The sequence below is a fragment of the Aspergillus fischeri genome, genomic scaffold, assembly GCF_000149645.3.
Source record: "Aspergillus fischeri NRRL 181 1099437636266 genomic scaffold, whole genome shotgun sequence".
Lineage (NCBI taxonomy): Eukaryota > Fungi > Ascomycota > Eurotiomycetes > Eurotiales > Aspergillaceae > Aspergillus > Aspergillus fischeri.
Genome location: NW_001509760.1, coordinates 1588261 through 1605624, shown reverse-complemented (window position 1 = coordinate 1605624; position 17364 = coordinate 1588261). Strand labels below are relative to the sequence as shown.

Sequence of the window (17364 nt, the reverse complement as noted above, 5' to 3'; positions counted from 1 at the left end):
TGCTCTTTAGTCCTTGCGTGAGTCATCACATGATGTCCACCGACAGACGATGTAAAAAGGGGCAGAGTGAAGGACGCGCTCCTGGCCGGGCCAAGGAAAGGTTCAGAATTGAACTTCTCCGGCCCCTTGCAGAATGATGGCGGTAACCTCTCCAATTGCAAGCTTGGATAGGCAGGCATGCACACCTTCGCTAGGGAAGTAGGCCAGCAGTCAATGGAAGGGACCTAGGGAGACCATGTATGGAGATTGATGAAGGATCCGACCCCCTATATTGTTCTTTTGCTGTCCCAACCTGCCGGTCTTTCCTTTCTCAATATCTGATGTGAAGGAGCGAACTACTTCCATTGGCAGGTACTAATTGGGGGAATAAAATCTGAGGACAGGGGAGAAAGGGAAGTGGAAACTAGTAAAAGGCGTAAAAGGGGAAATAAAGACAATTGTATCTTGCTGGGGTTGGGAATAGAGACAAATAAGAGATAAATTCCACTCGGCCCCTTTTCCTCCCTCTCCAGATATCGTCAAACTCCGCCGGCCCGACCCATACGATCCCGAACAAGTGGAAGATATCTGCCGGCCCAAACCAGTCACGCGGCTAAGAAAAGGACTTGCAGGCACCAATAGACACGCCGAGTGACACAACACGGCTTTTGATACAACAAAGGAAAACCCTGGAAGCCGCCCGTTTAAGACTCGGCAGGAGCAGGCTTGGCCTCCTCAGCCTTCTCTTCAGCAGCGGGGGTGGGTTCCTCCTCGGTCTTGTCCTCCTTAGCAGGGGCACCCTCGGCCTCGTTGCCGTCAGAAGAGGTCCACAGAGTGAGGTTATCACGCAGCAGCTGCATGATCAGGGTGCTGTCACGGTAGCTCTCCTCGGAAAGAGAGTCGAGCTCAGCAATGGCATCGTCGAAAGCCTGCTTGGCAAGGTGGCAGGCACGGTCGGGCGAGTTCAGAATCTCGTAGTAGAAAACGGAGAAGTTCAGAGCGAGACCAAGACGGATGGGGTGGGTAGGGGTGAGGTCGGTCTGGGCAACATCGGTGGCGTTCTAGAGGAGGTCAGCCGGTAAGCGAGCGCTCAAGCATACATTGCGTCAATTCCGCACGCGGGTCTCATAGGATCGATATACCTTGTAAGCCTCATGAGCGGCAGTCGCAGCGACCTTGCGCTTGTTGCCAGAAGCAAATTCAGCGAGGTAACGGTGGTAGTCGCCCTTCCTATACACACAACAGTGATTAGGGATCGTACTTTAGATGCAGCAGTCACGAATCGCTTGCTTACATCTTGTAGTAGAAGACCTTGGACTCGCCAGTTTCGGCCTTGGGGATGAGAGACTCGTCCAGAACGTCGAGGACATCCTGGCAGACCTTCTCCAGCTCGGTCTCGATCTTCTGGCGGTAGTCACGGATAATGGTAACGTGCTGCTCGGAGCCCTTGGATTCCTCCTTCTGCTCGATGGAGGAGATGATACGCCAGGAAGCACGGCGGGTACCGACCACGTTCTTGTAGGCAACGGAGAGGAGGTTACGCTCATCGACGGAAAGTTCGCCTCCAATCTGATCCAAGGACTTAGTCATTTAAAACATCGAAACATAAGAGCCTCATTTGTACATACCTTGGCGACTTCCTGTGCGGCGGTTAGCTGAGTCAGTCCAATCATTCCTTACAAGTCAGACAACAAACGAACCTTCATGTAGGTAACCATCTCTGTAAGAAGTGAGAATCATGTTATTTCATGCCAGTGAAAATGATGGGAAAAGACAACTAACCATCGTAGCGCTCGGCCTGCTCGCAGAGCCTTGCGAGGAAAGTCTTGCTGTAGGGAGGGGAAAGACGTCAGCGATCCTGCCATCTGTTTGGAGATTGATAGTCGCCGGAGATTCTTACTTCTCACGCTATACATCAGATATAGACTGTCAGTAAACCTTAATCAAAAAAGGCGAAATAATATAAAAGACGAAAGGAAACTAGATGGAGTGGTGGGGGTGGTGTGTGTGTATATACGCCATGGGACACCATGACAGCGGTGACAGGGTGGACAACAACAGAGAGAGGAGGGGTTAGGCTGGAACAACATAACATAACATACCTCAGAAGTCATGGTGAAAGATTATGGGAGAAAGGAGAGGGAAGAAGAAAAGGAGATGTTGGTAAATGTGGAAGAAGAGAGAAAGGAGACCAGGTAGATAAGGAAGATTGCTTAGGGAAAAAGGGTTAGGAGATGGAAGAAGTAAGTAGAGTAGGTAAGTAATCACGACCTGAAGATGTGATCTTCCCAGCAACTGGAAGTAGTTAAGTGATTGGGGATGGATCGGTGAGCTGACGGGCCAGCCAGCTTTAGCGAGAGTGAGGCGGTGTGTTTGCCTGGTTTGTTGCTTTGTGCCAGCCTCAGGCATCTAGGTTCATGTCCTGCAATGAAGACATTCACCCTTGGCTCTTGATTGAGCCAGTGCTTTAGACTACTTGACTGTTCAGTTTCTGCCATGGTTGCTGTTCTACATCTGTCACACTCTGAAGGGGTGCTTATCAGACTTCTTATGAGTCCATGTGCTGTGAATAAAATAAGCAATTATGACCATGCCTCATACAATGGCTATCCTAACAGCTTCATATGCCGCCAGTGTCAGCAACTTTAGCTTTTGCTGAACGGACGAGGCCTTGGAGATTGGAGTTCATATTGGAGTTCATATACAATCAAATGGATGCTCTCTACTAGGAGCTGCATCCAAATCGAGGACCTAAACTCTCATTCGGCAATCCATGTGATATACAGTACGCACAAGAATCAATATACAAGCGTTGTAGACTGCAGCAAAGCCAAAGAGGTGAAGGCAACAGCCTGCATCAAGGGGAGTGTCACTAGCTAAACTAATGGTAGGTTCTCCGCCAGTCATCTCAAGAAGGATAGCATCTGGCTGCTTTGTCTACCGGTGCAAAGTCTCCGGTAGTCTGAGCACAGCAAGTCCTAGAGCGGAGTCGCCAATAAGACATCATCCTACTGTCCAAATCCTGAGATGCTTCTCCATTTCGTCCATGGTGTAGTTGGGTATCAGATCCATACATGCGTCGAAAGAGACAGTGGGCAGGGGGGGTCTTCTTAGCATGGGTCCCCTCAAGGCATCATCATTTCTCAGTGGAGCTTGGTCACTATGCTAGATAGTCTGAATGTCGGTGACGTTACAAGTGGTTACAGAAGAGATTTCCGCATTGAACAGCAGGCAAATATCTACCAGGAGCAGAATCTCGCAACTATGCTCACCATCTGTCTTCGTTTACTTGAGCCATAGACTTGATTATAGGTAGATAAGACTGAGCTCTGCCTTCTCAGATCTGTAGTGCAACTTCCATTCAGATCATCACAGGAAATCACCATCTTAGATCAACAGAAATTTGACAGGTCTTCGCCACATAAATGCATGGCACCTTAATCTATAAAACTGGTTTGATACAGTTCAGCCCTGTGGCCCTCCGGCTTGTCGCTCAGCGTGGATTACCGGGGTCTGCAGATGAATCCAGCAGTGACCAGTGATGGCGAGTAAAACAGTCACCGCCAAAAAAAAGTGAACACGTTTATCAGCCAAACTGCATCATTCTGCCCTCAGCGTCTGGGGCAAAGATCAACTACGCCTCTACAGGATAGACTAGACTTCGATTTTCCTTCTTTTTGGCCCAGAATGCTGAAATAGTCATTTTCATTCGATAGACTTGTTGGAAGATCTCCTCTCTCGTATCGTTCTCTGTGTTGTTGGGTCCTTCTTTCGGATATTTATTGATCGATTTTCCCCCTTCCTTCTAGACCCTTCCCGATTGCTATCTAGAGTACTGCTATCCGAGAACTACTTACCTAACCTGGTCTACTACTACTGGTAACCTTTGTCTATCTGGCCACTTGGCATTCATGACTCGGTAGCCACGTTCTCTCTTTATATTTCTTCCCGTTCTTTTCTTCCTATCTCTCCTTTTCGTCTCCCTCTCTCTTGGCTTGTTCAGTTGTTTGAGGTGTGATTGACAATGGAGCGATCTTTTCTCCATTCTCCAGCAGAAGTGCTGGAGCACTTTGGAGTCTCAGAGCGCGCTGGTCTGTCTCAGGATCAGGTCTTGAAATCTAGGCAGAAGTATGGTCCAAATGGTCAGTACTCCCCCACCTCCACACTCAGCGCACAGAGTGATCCAAGCTGACCGGTGTTGATGAACAATGAAGCTCTCGCGGAAGATCCACCGACCCCTCTCTGGGAACTCGTGCTAGAACAATTTAAGGACCAACTGGTCCTCATCCTCTTAGGCTCCGCTGCTGTGTCCTTTGTACTGGCTCTTTTTGAGGAAGGTGACGACTGGACAGCATTTGTTGACCCTGTTGTGGTACGTTCTGCGAAACCCAGTTGTACAAAGGTGGTGCTTTGAAGGATTGAGCTAATTGTAAACCTGCCAACCTAGATTTTGACTATTCTGATCCTCAATGCTGTCGTCGGTGTCACGCAGGAGAGCAGCGCGGAAAAGGCAATTGCTGCTCTTCAAGAATACTCTGCAAACGAAGCAACAGTGGTTCGTGATTCGAAAACCCAGCGCATTAAGGCGGAAGATCTTGTCCCTGGAGATATCATCCACATCGGAGTTGGTGACCGCGTTCCGGCCGACTGCAGACTGCTAGCTATTCAAAGCAACAGTTTCCGCGTTGATCAAGCGGTCCTGACGGGCGAAAGTGAGAGTGTCTCCAAGGATACGCGCTCGATCAAGGATGAACAGGCCGTCAAGCAAGACCAGACAAATATCCTATTCTCGGGCACATCGGTTGTCAACGGCCATGCTACTGCCATTGTTGTGTTGACTGGTGCATCGACTGCTATTGGTGGCATCCACGAAAGTATCACGTCTCAGATCTCAGAGCCGACGCCGCTTAAGCAGAAACTCAACGATTTTGGCGACATGCTGGCCAAGGTGATCACTGTCATCTGTGTTCTCGTCTGGGTGATCAATGTTGAGCACTTCAATGACCCGGCTCATGGTGGCTGGGCTAAGGGTGCCATTTACTATCTCAAGATTGCCGTCTCTCTGGGCGTGGCCGCCATCCCGGAAGGGTTGGCTGTGGTCATCACCACCTGTCTCGCTCTGGGTACGCGTAAGATGGCGGCTAAGAACGCCGTCGTTCGGTCTCTGCCGTCCGTCGAAACTTTGGGTAGCTGCAGTGTGATCTGCTCGGACAAAACTGGAACCTTGACTACTAACCAGATGAGCGTGGAAAAGCTTGTTTACCTCAATGCGTCCGGTGATGACCTGGAGGAGATAGACGTCGAGGGCACAACTTTTGCTCCCGAGGGCAACCTCTCCCGTAACGGGAAGGTATTGCAGAACCTTGCTGTAACCTCGTCTACCGTTCGCCAGATGGCTGAAGTCATGGCACTTTGCAACGGCGCTACCATTGCCCATGACCCCAAGAGTGGCACTTTCTCCTGCATCGGTGAACCTACTGAAGGAGCATTGAGGGTATTAGTTGAAAAGATCGGCACTGATGACATGGCTACCAACGAAAAGGTGTTTCGACTGCCCGCTTCTCAGCGACTTCACGTTTCGAGTGCCCACTACGAATCACGCCTACCACTGCTGGCTACATATGAATTCTCCCGCGACCGCAAGAGTATGTCTGTCCTGGTTACAAAGGACAAGGCTCAGAGGCTTCTGGTCAAGGGCGCCCCTGAATCGATCCTCGAACGCTGCTCCTATGTCCTTTTGGGATCTGATGGGCCCCGTGTCCCTCTCACCAAAGCGTACAGTGATCTTCTTGCTAGGGAAGTTGTCGAGTACGGCAACCGTGGTTTGCGTGTCATTGCTCTGGCTAGTGTCGATGATATCGCGGATAACCCCCTCTTGCACAATGCTCAAACCACCGAGGAGTACGCTCAGCTGGAAAGGAACATGACTCTGATTGGCCTTGTTGGAATGCTGGACCCTCCGCGCACCGAGGTCGCTGACTCCGTGAAGAAATGCCGTGCCGCTGGTATTCGCGTGATCGTTATCACCGGTGACAACCGCAACACTGCTGAATCTATTTGCCGTCAAATTGGTGTCTTTGGTGAGGATGAGGACCTTACGGGCAAAAGCTTTACTGGCAGGGAATTTGACGGCCTCTCGGAAAGTGAAAAGCTCGAGGCCGTCAAGAAGGCGTCTCTGTTCTCGCGTACCGAGCCAAGCCACAAGTCCAAGCTGGTCGATCTTCTTCAATCTCTGGGCCATGTGGTTGCAATGACTGGCGATGGTGTCAACGATGCTCCTGCCTTGAAGAAGGCCGATATTGGTGTTGCCATGGGTACGGGAACGGATGTTGCTAAGCTGGCCGCTGATATGGTTCTGGCTGACGACAACTTTGCGACAATCACCGTGGCCGTCGAAGAGGGCAGATCGATCTACAGCAATACTCAGCAATTCATTCGCTATCTGATCTCCTCAAACATTGGAGAGGTCGTATCTATCTTCTTGACCGCAGCTCTGGGCATGCCCGAAGCATTGATCCCTGTCCAGCTCCTCTGGGTGAACCTGGTCACTGACGGGTTGCCTGCTACCGCCTTGTCGTTCAACCCTCCTGACCATGATGTGATGAGACGCGCGCCCAGAAAGCGCGATGAGCCTCTTGTGGGTGGTTGGCTACTTTTCAGATACCTGGTCATCGGCACGTACGTCGGTGCTGCTACTGTTTTTGGTTACATATGGTGGTTTGTTTATAATCCAGAGGGTCCTCAGATCTCCTTCTGGCAGCTGGTAAGCAAATCGTCTCAGTGAGACCTTTTCGTGCCCGTCTAACTCGTATTTGCAGTCCCATTTCCACAAGTGCTCCGCTCAATTCCCCGAGACCGGCTGTGAGATGTTTTCCAACGAGATGTCGCGGTCCGCATCCACTGTGTCGCTCTCAATCCTTGTGGTTATTGAGATGTTGAACGCCATGAACGCGCTCTCGTCCAGCGAATCTCTCCTCGCCTTCCCTCTTTGGAACAATATGATGCTGGTGTACGCCATCATTCTGTCGATGACCCTCCATTTCGCCATTTTGTATATTCCATTCCTGCAGACATTGTTCTCTATTTTGCCGTTGAACTGGACTGAATGGAAGGCGGTTCTGGCGATCAGCGCTCCTGTTGTGTAAGTCTTGCCCTCATCCGTCCTCACTCAGAGTTCACCTGTTGCTAACTGTTTATGAAGGGCCATTGATGAGCTACTTAAATATGCGGAGCGCCGCCTGTACACTCTCCCTGGAAATGCAGGGGAGCAGCAGAATGGGGTGGCATTCAAGCCCAAGAAGGCGTAGGCGTTGGCCGATGAAGTGATGACCAACGGGCCTGTTGATTACTAGATAGAGACAATGGCCTGTGCGAATCAGTCCTGTCATCTTTTTTCCTTCTTTCGTGAGGCATCTGAAAGTATATATGTATAAATCTAGATGACCCTAACGTATAGAAATGACGAAACGACTTGACCCTGATGTGTGGTGATGAGTAGATACACTTTGATGCTTCTTAGTTGTTGCCTATGGATGCCTCAGGTATGGATGCCTCAGCGTCACGTTTCTGGGAGGAAAAGAAAGCATGCCAACTCTCTACCCTTTAGCAAGCTTAGCCACCAACGTGCGTACGAACTGTGCAAGCTCACAATTGCCTTCTCCTTGAAAGTTCACCGAATTCACCGGTAGTTAACCTTAAGACGATTTCAACCACTACTACAAATGCGGGGGAAAAGACAAACAAGCCCCCACAGGAATGCCAAGCGATGCTGGAACTCTCTCTTTGCGAGGAATGTCACCCCGACCTAAAACAGCACCTGGGGCATATTGGGCCGCACTATCCAATCAATGATCATCGATCCTTCTAGGAGTCTAAGGATTGGAGAACTCTGGCACGTTATCTGCGTGGCTTAGTGGTGGATTCTCTCCGCCGATCCTTCCCCAGAGTGCGGAGAAACCGAAGTCTGGGGGATGAGGAAGTGAAGGTGTACTACTACGTACGGACGCACCATCGGAACCGTGTTCACCTCGGGGGCAATATGCTGTGCTTTTCCTTCTTGGCGAAGTGGAATCTCTGCCGTTTTTTCGGCGAATTGCTTCATGTTGTCAGGTCGTGATAGGCCGACCCGTTCGAGGTCTCATACCGGAAAATGAGCAGAACGGGACAGAATACCGTTGAGGGCCATGTGGTCTGTGGCTGCCGGGCCACTGTGACCTTGCTAATGCGCTACTGCCAGGAGAAGCAACCATCTTCGCTTCTGGGGTAGCACGGCTGATGGCGTGCTGTAGTAGTACATAAAGGGTCTGGTTCGTCGAGGGGACCCTGGTCACTGTCTTCTCTTCTTCCCCCCAACCCCCTCATTCCCTCCTTTCTTCTTGCGTTTCTTTATGAAGGATTCCTTTACAAGACACCATCAGGCCTGCCATTAAGCTTCGCAATTGCCGAAATGGGGGTCGCTCAGGTTCTCAAATCCCGCTCGGCGCTCCGGGTGAATAATAAGAGTACCACCTCTGCAGCTACGCTCACCTTGCGTCAGAGTCTGTGGCCCCTCGCCCTGGTCACGATTCTCTTCTTTATGTGGGTGAGTCGACGCCTGGATTGACTGACGAACTTGAACTTGACGAATATATGCTGATCATGTTCCATGTGTAGGGTTTTGCCTATGGACTGCTAGATACTCTTAACAAGCATTTCCAAAATACACTTAACATCACCCGGACTCGTTCCTCGGGTCTTCAGGCCGCATATTTCGGGTATGATTTGCCAGTTATATATAAATCGAACCCTTCGTGGAACTGACTGGTTGCAGGGCCTATCCACTCGCATCGCTGGGTTACGCTAACTGGATTCTGCGTCACTACGGATACAAGGCCGTCTTTATCTTCGGACTGACCCTGTATGGTATTGGAGCGCTTTGCATGTGGCCGGCCGGCCTCAATCGGTCCTTTGGGGGTTTCTGCGCGGCCACATTCGTCATCGGGTCGGGGCTGGGGTCCTTGGAGACCGCTGCCAATCCGTACCTTACCGGTCAGTAGAGGTTATGAAAAGAGGGGAAGGCAGTTGTGCTAATCTGCGCTGGATAGTCTGTGGACCACCGAAGTACGCTGAATTGCGAATCAACCTTGCCCAGGCTTTCAACGGCATCGGCACCTGCGTCGCGCCAGCCTTGGCCTCATACGTCTTCTTCACCGATACCCAGGACGATGTAGCGGCCTTGAAGAGCGTGCAATGGGTCTATCTCGCCATCGGCATCTTCGTCTTCATTCTTGCTGGGGTCTTTTACCTATCCAACATCCCCGAAGTCACCGACGAGGACATGGCCTTCCAAGTTGCCGAAACCCACGTTGACGAGCAGGAAAAGCCACTCTGGAAGCAATATAAGCTGTTCCATGCTGCCTTGGCTCAGTTTACATACACCGGTGCCCAAGGTGCGTCAATTTTTTTTTTTTTTGTATATAGCATACCGCTCGGTCTAACACACACAACAGTCGGCATCGCAGGCTATTTCATCAACTACGCCGTCGAAACCTGGCCCGGCACCTCGAGCGCCACGGGCTCCAAGTACCTCGCCGGTGCGCAGGGCGCCTTCACCGTCGGCCGCTTCTCCGGCGCCTTGCTCATGAAATACATGCGTGCGCGCTGGGTCTTTCTGGTATATCTTTCGGGCGTGGTGGCGTTCCTCGCTGCGTCCATCACCCAAAGAGAGCAGAATGGAATTGGTATACTCTCCCCGCCCGCCCCCCCCTCGCCTGACTCTCAGGAGGATATGATACTCACTGATGATTGATTCCAGCCATGCTTTTCGTCACCATGTTTTTTGAGTCTGTCTGCTTCCCCACCATCGTCGCACTGGGTATCCGCGGTCTGGGCCGCCACTACAAGCGCGGGTCTGGCTTCATCGTCGGCGGTGTCTGCGGTGGTGCCGTCGTGCCGCCCCTCCTGGGCCATGTGGCCGATATGCACAACAGCACGGGCTTCGCCATGATTGTCCCCACGATTTTCATGGTCGCTGCGTGGACGTATGCCGTCGCCGTCAACTTTGTGCCTGCGTACCGCGATACGGTCGACAAGGTCGGCGACAGCCAGATCGGGTTGACCGAGGGTGATGGAGCTGGCGTGATGAAGGACATCGAGGCTCGGGGGATGGAGAAGTCGGCGGAGGGGTCCGTCCACATTGAGCATTGATGATTGTAATTGGCAGTAGTTTGTATTTCCGATGAGTATGCGATGCGTTATGATCTATACCTAGTGCGAATTGTTCCAATCAACATTAACGGCCGGTGCATGTCTATTGCGTAACAGGGTTTGACGAAATCTACTCTATCTATATGAACATATGTATATGACGAAGTCAAACAAACAGAAGCAAAAAGCTTGAATGAACTGTCGACGTCTAGACAACAGCGGGATGACTGCGCTGTGCGCTAAATATCATACTCCGTGCTCAATCGGGTACCAGCCCGAGCAGGCAGAGAAAAAACGAAAATGAGTCAAAACTGAGGGTATCTCCATAGAGAGAATATGATCAGAGGAAACGAAAGGCAGAAGAAGATATCAGCAGGTACAGAGGGAAGAGATTGTATCAGGAGAGAGACGGGATGAAGTGAAGGAAAGGTTATCGGAGGAAAAAGGAAAAGAACGAAAAACGAATGAATTCGTGGCAGACGATGAAAAGCGTATACCGTTCGTATCTCCACCAAATCCAAAATAATACAGGTATTCAAAAAAGCCGATGCCACATTGCCGCAAAAGGGGTATAAAGGCTAGTGCAAAACAAATAAATGATTCTATGAGAGGTCATTGGTCACCTGACATGGAACTGGTTCGTCTGTCGAATTCGATGTGTCCAAGGCGACTCCTAGGGAGCCACAGCGTTTGTGGAGGTGACAACAACGGTCTTGCTGTCCTCGTCGCGCAGAGCTGGCGCGTCTGCTGTGCCTGCTTTTGATGCTTTCAGGGAGGAAGAGCGAGGGGGCCGAAGTGGGCTCGTGTCGATATCCGGCGCAGGGGCGAGCGATGGTTTTTGACACTTGGCCGCTGAATCACTTGAACAGTCAAAAGGCTTACTCTCTTGCTCCGGCTTGATGATAGCGTCCACTGGCGAGCCTGGATCCTCATCTGGACCAGAAAAAGTCTCTACTTCCTCAATATCTTCCTCTGCCATATCCTCCTCTTCTTCGATGATTTGACTTTTCCGCGTTGCAGCCCGAGCCTTGCTTGCACCGTGGGCCGAATCCATCGCAGCATTGTCGTGTGGGAATTCCGTTGCAGCCATGCCACCAGAGGCCATGAGATTCGCTGTGTGTAACATAGGACCTCTGAAGGCAGACTTTTTGCGCCTGGCAAACACAAGGCTGCTTGAGGGCGAGTAGAGTAACGGCGCGGGCGCTGCTTCGTTGAAAACAGATTGCATCCTTCCGTTCGCATCGTGGGTATCACGGAATCCATTGCTTGCATTCCGTACGAGGCGAATGTTACTCGGAAAGCGTGCAGAGGCACTGGGTGTCGTAGGGAGAACTTTGATCGACGAATGTGGGGATCTCGAAGGCCGTGCCGTCGGGGTCGATGCGGATCCAATGCTGTTTGAGGAAACAGAGGACGCCTTGGAGTGAGTGTGCGTATGATGAATGCTTCGTATGGAGGATACAGAAGACGAGGTGGATTTGCGACCTCGTAGCCCCGTGGAGGATCGTCTGTACGAGCCCCTTGGCGTGATCGGAGACGGAGATAGAGAATTACGATGGCTCGGATAGCCAGTACTCAGCGGCCGGGGTTGTCGCGGATATGAATGACGATTGTTGGAGTAGGAGGCGCTGCTTGGCGCAAGGCTACTGGCGTTGGATGCGCGCTTGATTTGCGTTGGAGTCGCCAGATCGCCTGCAGGAGGGATATTCGGTGAGGTTGGCGCTGGTTTCTTCCCAGCTTCTTGCCCTTTCCCTGGGCTCAGTCTGTCGGAGAAGAACTTGCGATGCCCTCCCCCCGCTGATTTAGGATGAGGAGACTTTGCCCTTTTGGCAGATTCCATTAACCAATGTTTCAGCGATGCGAGCTGACTGATGATCGGGTATTGACGGCGTCCAGTTCGACGCCTGAGGATACCATTGTGCTGTGCCAACTCCGGCTGCGACGCACTAGCATGCAGTGTGCTTGGCCGTCGCGTATTATCTTTTGGAGGGGGTACTGGCCGACGTCTTGTTGAGCTGCCAGATCGGACCGAGTCCTTGTCAATAGGTGGAGGAGGCGGTGGTGGCACCGGGGTGGTCAAATCCAGGGGCTGCAGAGGAACCGGCTCAGGGAGCATTGGCAACTCCGGGACAGCGAGCTGAGAGGGAAGACTGCGCCTGTCCCTTCTTCCTCGTTCCTGAAGCAATGTGCCCGGAGACGCATGTCCTTCCTCATCCACTTCAAGCAGTGCGGCAGAGATCTTCTCCAAACGGCTACTAGCGGCGCTGAGTCGTCGCAAGTTCTTCGCCTCGGCCTCTCGTTCCCGTCGCTTGCGTTCCCTCCGGACCTCTTTCCGCTGCTCTTTCTCAATTAGGAGAGCCCACCAGCCGGCGAGCGGATCGCATCGTTGAGCAAGGACGCTCTCCATGACCTCGTCGACATTGACTCCTGCACTTTTCATCCGCTGGAGGGTAGTCCTTTCCAAGGGTGTTGAGAAAGGCGCTGGACGAGCGATCTTAAGAATTGCTTGCTGCTCCGGAGCATGCTCTGCGAGAAATGGATGAGCCAGTATATCGGCTAAGCTCGGTCGGATGAGAGGTCGCTTGGACAGGAGTAAGTTGATGAGGGCCTTGGCATCGTCGGGGAATTTATCATTGAAGACTGGCTCTTCGGTGAGAATCCTCTTCTTGGTAACCTGATCGTCGTCTTCGTCGAACGGCAGCTCCCCGGCGAGAAGCGCATAGAGGATGATGCCTAGACTCCATACGTCCACCTTCTCTCCGGCATACTTCTCGCCCTTGAGCATCTCGGGTGCACTATAACATATCGTACCACAGAAAGTCTGTAGGTAGCTTGCCTTGCCCTCATACTCTCGCGTAAAGCCGAAATCACAGAGCTTGACGTTCTCGTGCTTATCGAGGAGGATGTTCTCCAACTTGAGATCGCGATGAACGCATGACCTGCTATGCACGTATGCGACTGCGCCCACTAGCTGCGTGAATATCTTCTTGACTTTGTCGACTGGGAGGGGACCATGGCGGAGAAGGTAGTTGTAGAGTTCATCACCTGCGCATCGTCTTGTCAGCGGTAGCCGACTGCATCACGTTGCAACGTTCCCTACCTGGACAGTATTCGAGTACAAGCCAGACCAGCTTTTCTGTCACTATAACCTCATAGAGACGGGCGATATGCGGGTGGAGGAACTGGCGATGGTGATGAATCTCGCGAGGGAGGTTCGTATCCTCCCTTGGGGAGGACTTGAGCACAACCTATGGACAAATCCGATTAGAATAGTTCTGCCTCTTGTGTCGGCCGCGGGGTGAGTAATACCTTGGAACCATTGGTGAGCTTGTGGGAAGCAAGATAAACCTTGCCAAAGGAGCCTTTCCCAATCAGCCTTCCAAGGGTGTAGTTACCAACGGTTCGAAGGTCCTTCGACGAGAACTCCCTGGAGACGCAGGGTTGATTAGCTTCGTAGGGCTTTGGTAGAGCTTGGGGTATAGAAGTGGCAGCTTACTCCAATAACTCATGGTATGACTTGGCGAGCTATAGTGGCGTGACGCAATCGCCAAAGTTAGCAACTTTCATTTCAACAGCACCATAGGGCGGAAACAAGCAGGATTCCAAACGCAGGGATTTATGAGAGGGAATCATCAGGGCGCACGAGAGACCGCGTAATGACAGGTTTGGCAATAACTACAGCGAGTTGACATGGGTTGGCCCAATAGAGTTTGGATGTGGGGTCTCGTAGAAGATGCGAGCCTTAGGTTGACCGTTTTATGATGCGTCCAAATATCAATGCCTTAAAACGAACCTTTTCCTTTTGTTTCTGGGATTGAACCTCCGCTCTTGTCCTGGCCGACGGCATGTGTTATGAGATCGTCTCCGCCTAATTTGGAGATTCCGCGGAGATGTTGTATGCGCACGATGGGCCGTTGTGACGAAAGACGATCACGATGATGACCGCTTGAGATTGACGTCCAACCTGAGGCGGGACAGAGGAGGAGTGTCGCGATCAACAGGACGAATGGATACGAAGGACGAAGAAGTGTAGCAAGACAAGGAGTTCAACGCGATGGACGGCGGCGCGCAAGATGGCTGGCAGATCGTGAATCGCATAGACGGACCGGGCAAAGTGGAATCGAGATTGTTTAGCAGTTAGGGAATCGGCTAACTCGTTCAAGTCTCCGCAAATGAGTAGAGATAACTCGCAGAGGGATGTAAGAAGGACGCAAAAAATTCCCTTGTCCGAAGCGGAAATTTCGGGCCCAACAGGACGACGAGGAGGTGGAGGAGGATGGACGGAACGGCAGCTGTTTGTGGAAAAGGATCGGAAGGAGGTCGGAAATGACTTGAAGATGAGAAGCTCAGAGATTAATATTAGTAAACAGACCAGAATTTATATTATCAAGATGGAAAGAGAAGAGCTGCTGTATAAAGGCGACAAGAGGGGGAAAATTGGTCAAGAAAGGAGAAGAAGCTAGCAATACATACCTATATCTATTGGATCTGCCGGAGAATAAAATGATGAAACAAGAAGTTCAACGGACAACCTGATTATTCTGCATCAGCTTGGACAATGACTATGACTATTATTATTATGATTTTCTTATCCTTCTGATTATCTAGCCAACAGGGGGACCATCTGGAGGTATGTACCTTATTATTATGACGATGAACAATAACCCAGGGGAAGTGTTATTGTGAAGTGGTTAGTTGTTTTTGAAGGAATCTACAGAGCACCTATGGACATAATTGTCCACTGCATTCAGGCTGTGCGCACAATTTCACAGAAGTCAATTGTCGGACAATCCATTATTATTATTTATTAGAACCAGTGATAGCCAGTAAAAGGACAAACAGACCATGCTGCTATTTGCAGGTGGGAACGTGCGCCGTTTCGACTTTCAGAGTCTTTCGGCATCGACATATCGTCATCAACAACCCAATATCGATCACCCGACGGGTTGACGGCCTCATACACGAGAGTTCCTTACAGGAGCGGTCAGATCTTCACTATACATCTACGTATGTGGTATGGCATGTTATTCCTTGACTAAGTATACTGATATCATCACTGAGTAAGTGGCTCTCAGTGCTACTCGTGTGGTCGATAACGAGCCCCTGGATGGCAGATAGATAAATTAGATGACGACGGCTCTCGGCCGGTCCTAACGGTGGTCTGGTGGATGGCTTAGGCCACTCCCCATTTTCCAGAACACTTCCTAGTCTCTAGACACGGGAAGCGCTCGCTTGCGTCTTGAACTATCGAAGATTAGATTTTATTATTGTTCGAATTATCTAAACTCATTCCTATTCAAAGATAGCTGGGAGCTACGTATCGCTGGGAAGTTTCATGAGATGAAAATCAACGACTTGGGGTATAAATTGGCAAGACTTCCAGCCCACCCTACGACCTTGGATTATACGAACAGCGTGCAATTACAGATATCCATCCACCATAATTTAGAGCATCAATTCGTCTCTTGCCACCAGGGAAGACTTTCCATGTGCCGAGCTGCCCGGTGGCTGGCGCATAATGCAGGATCTACGCTACTCAAGCCCTCTTCTCCTTGAAATGCCAGAGATACCAGCCCAGCAAACGAGTGTAGAAGATCTTGCGTTGACCGTTAGAACAAACCCTTTCTTATATGTCGTAGGAGCCATGAGATCTCACCTGGAGGCTCACCAATGCCTTTCCCAAACCCGCCGATAATGTGCTGTGTCTTCTCGAGCAGATATCGCCGGTTGCGCTGCTGGTCGATAAGAGATAGTCGGTCCATCATCTAGTCCTGTTAGTAGTGTTCAACATCGCGAGATCGGTAAATACTTACTACGAGCGTACCTGCGTTCCAAAGCGAGTAACATGTATCCGCATATTTGTTGCATCGCCCATTGAAACCTGCCCAAAGCAGAGATTCCTCTGTTGGCGGGGGTAGATTAGGAAGCACGGCAATCTTCTCATCGAGAGCGAGGTTGCTTGTATCTCGATGTAAACTATCACTCTGGTCAGGTGAGCCATCATCTTCCTCGTCCGACTCCTCTTCACCCAAATCAGACGTCTGTCTGGAGACGAGCCATTTGAGCAAATGTTCGAATTCCCGGCTCCCGGGAGAAAGGAGCGCCGTGTGTCTCTGCTCTTTTGAAAGACGGCAAAGGAAGGTTAGAGCGCCAATGGCACAATAGGTCAGGCCAGCTGTTTCCAGTCAGAATCAGTCGCTTATGGCAGAGTCCATTGCACGTACAGTGGGATTCACAAAAGGGCGCTTCCGACATTCCCCCGTCATATGTCTATCAGATCCAGGTATCAGCATTCGCAGCCACAACCCAACACCTAAGAGTCTTCGAACCTGGCAAGCCTGAATGAATTCCACAAGCCTGCCCACATTGATATCTCTTACACCCTCAAGGTCTCTCCCGCTCCTCCCTCGAAGAATATATCGCGTCCCAGCTGCGCAGCAGCAGAACCGCAAGTCGCGCCCACCCTTGATCTCCCCCCCGGGGCCGAGCACTTCTCCGAAACTGCCATCCTCACGTTGAAGTTTGGGCAACCATTGAAGACATTCGACCCGCTTCACCCTCGACAGGTCATCGCCCAGTATGAGCAGCAATACCAGCGCAAAGAATGTGGCCGGGACATTCGCCGGGTCCCAAGCTTCGTTCTCCGGAGTGCGCTTGTCAATCCCAAAATCTGTCCCCGTGAACCCGCGGAAACCCCCCGATGGAACCTGGCAGTGATAGAGCCAGTCTATGTAACCTTTTCGTTCTTCGGCGGTGATTTTGCTGTCGAGCGCGCCGAGAATGTCCAGTCCGGAGATCGTGAAGAAAGCGAGGAGCATGCGATTGGAGTCATTGGAGGTGTATTGGTGGGGGAGGAATGTCTTGAGACAGCGGAGGTAGTATTTGATGTGACGTTCCTTATTGAAGACTGCCTCCGTCATGTTGCCGGACTTGACAATGTTGCATCTGCTTGCCACGTCAGATCAAGCGTAAAACCAAGAACAAGCGAAGGCGTGAGTTCCTCGAGTCCGTGGCTCTGGATTGCGCTTCATTGTTATCATTATTCTTTTGCGGGCGGCCTCCCGGACTTAACAGCGGCAACCCCACAAGATGGATCCAGACATCGGAGGAAAAATGTGGTGGAGCTACAAAGTCAAGAATATGTACGATAGCATCGACTGAGCTCAGATTTATTCGCAGCTACTGCTGTGACTTGTATAT

General features: G+C 51.1%; 5 protein-coding genes across 5 annotated transcripts, besides 2 other annotated features; 2 read left to right on the top strand and 3 right to left on the bottom strand.

Annotated features, from left to right (window-relative positions):
- Window positions 1-683: 683 nt before the first annotated feature.
- On the bottom strand, window positions 684-1697 carry NFIA_052400 (14-3-3 adaptor artA-like protein; the record flags this gene model as incomplete). The annotated part of the gene is made up of 4 exons (XM_001257791.1): window positions 684-1040; window positions 1122-1209; window positions 1274-1560; window positions 1680-1697. The coding sequence occupies 4 exons, from the start codon at window positions 1695-1697 to the stop codon at window positions 684-686; spliced, it is 750 nt and encodes a 249-aa protein (XP_001257792.1).
- Window positions 1698-2657: 960 nt separating this feature from the next.
- Window positions 2658-2682: a microsatellite.
- Window positions 2683-4003: 1321 nt separating this feature from the next.
- On the top strand, window positions 4004-7286 carry NFIA_052390 (calcium-transporting ATPase; the record flags this gene model as incomplete). The annotated part of the gene is made up of 5 exons (XM_001257790.1): window positions 4004-4121; window positions 4194-4351; window positions 4427-6742; window positions 6798-7120; window positions 7181-7286. The coding sequence occupies 5 exons, from the start codon at window positions 4004-4006 to the stop codon at window positions 7284-7286; spliced, it is 3021 nt and encodes a 1006-aa protein (XP_001257791.1).
- Window positions 7287-7507: 221 nt separating this feature from the next.
- Window positions 7508-7535: a microsatellite.
- Window positions 7536-8425: 890 nt separating this feature from the next.
- On the top strand, window positions 8426-10164 carry NFIA_052380 (putative l-fucose permease; the record flags this gene model as incomplete). The annotated part of the gene is made up of 6 exons (XM_001257789.1): window positions 8426-8560; window positions 8632-8732; window positions 8789-9006; window positions 9063-9407; window positions 9468-9698; window positions 9773-10164. 6 exons carry the CDS (start codon window positions 8426-8428, stop codon window positions 10162-10164), a joined length of 1422 nt encoding a protein of 473 aa, XP_001257790.1.
- Window positions 10165-10837: 673 nt separating this feature from the next.
- NFIA_052370 (non-specific serine/threonine protein kinase) lies at window positions 10838-13673 on the bottom strand (the record flags this gene model as incomplete). The annotated part of the gene is made up of 4 exons (XM_001257788.1): window positions 10838-13209; window positions 13265-13412; window positions 13474-13613; window positions 13661-13673. The coding sequence occupies 4 exons, from the start codon at window positions 13671-13673 to the stop codon at window positions 10838-10840; spliced, it is 2673 nt and encodes an 890-aa protein (XP_001257789.1).
- A 2027-nt stretch (window positions 13674-15700) lies between these two features.
- Window positions 15701-17084, bottom strand: cdc43 (protein geranylgeranyltransferase type I subunit CDC43; the record flags this gene model as incomplete). Its single annotated transcript, XM_001257787.1, has 5 exons — window positions 15701-15789; window positions 15833-15929; window positions 15978-16339; window positions 16389-16434; window positions 16545-17084. 5 exons carry the CDS (start codon window positions 17082-17084, stop codon window positions 15701-15703), a joined length of 1134 nt encoding a protein of 377 aa, XP_001257788.1.
- Window positions 17085-17364: the final 280 nt, after the last annotated feature.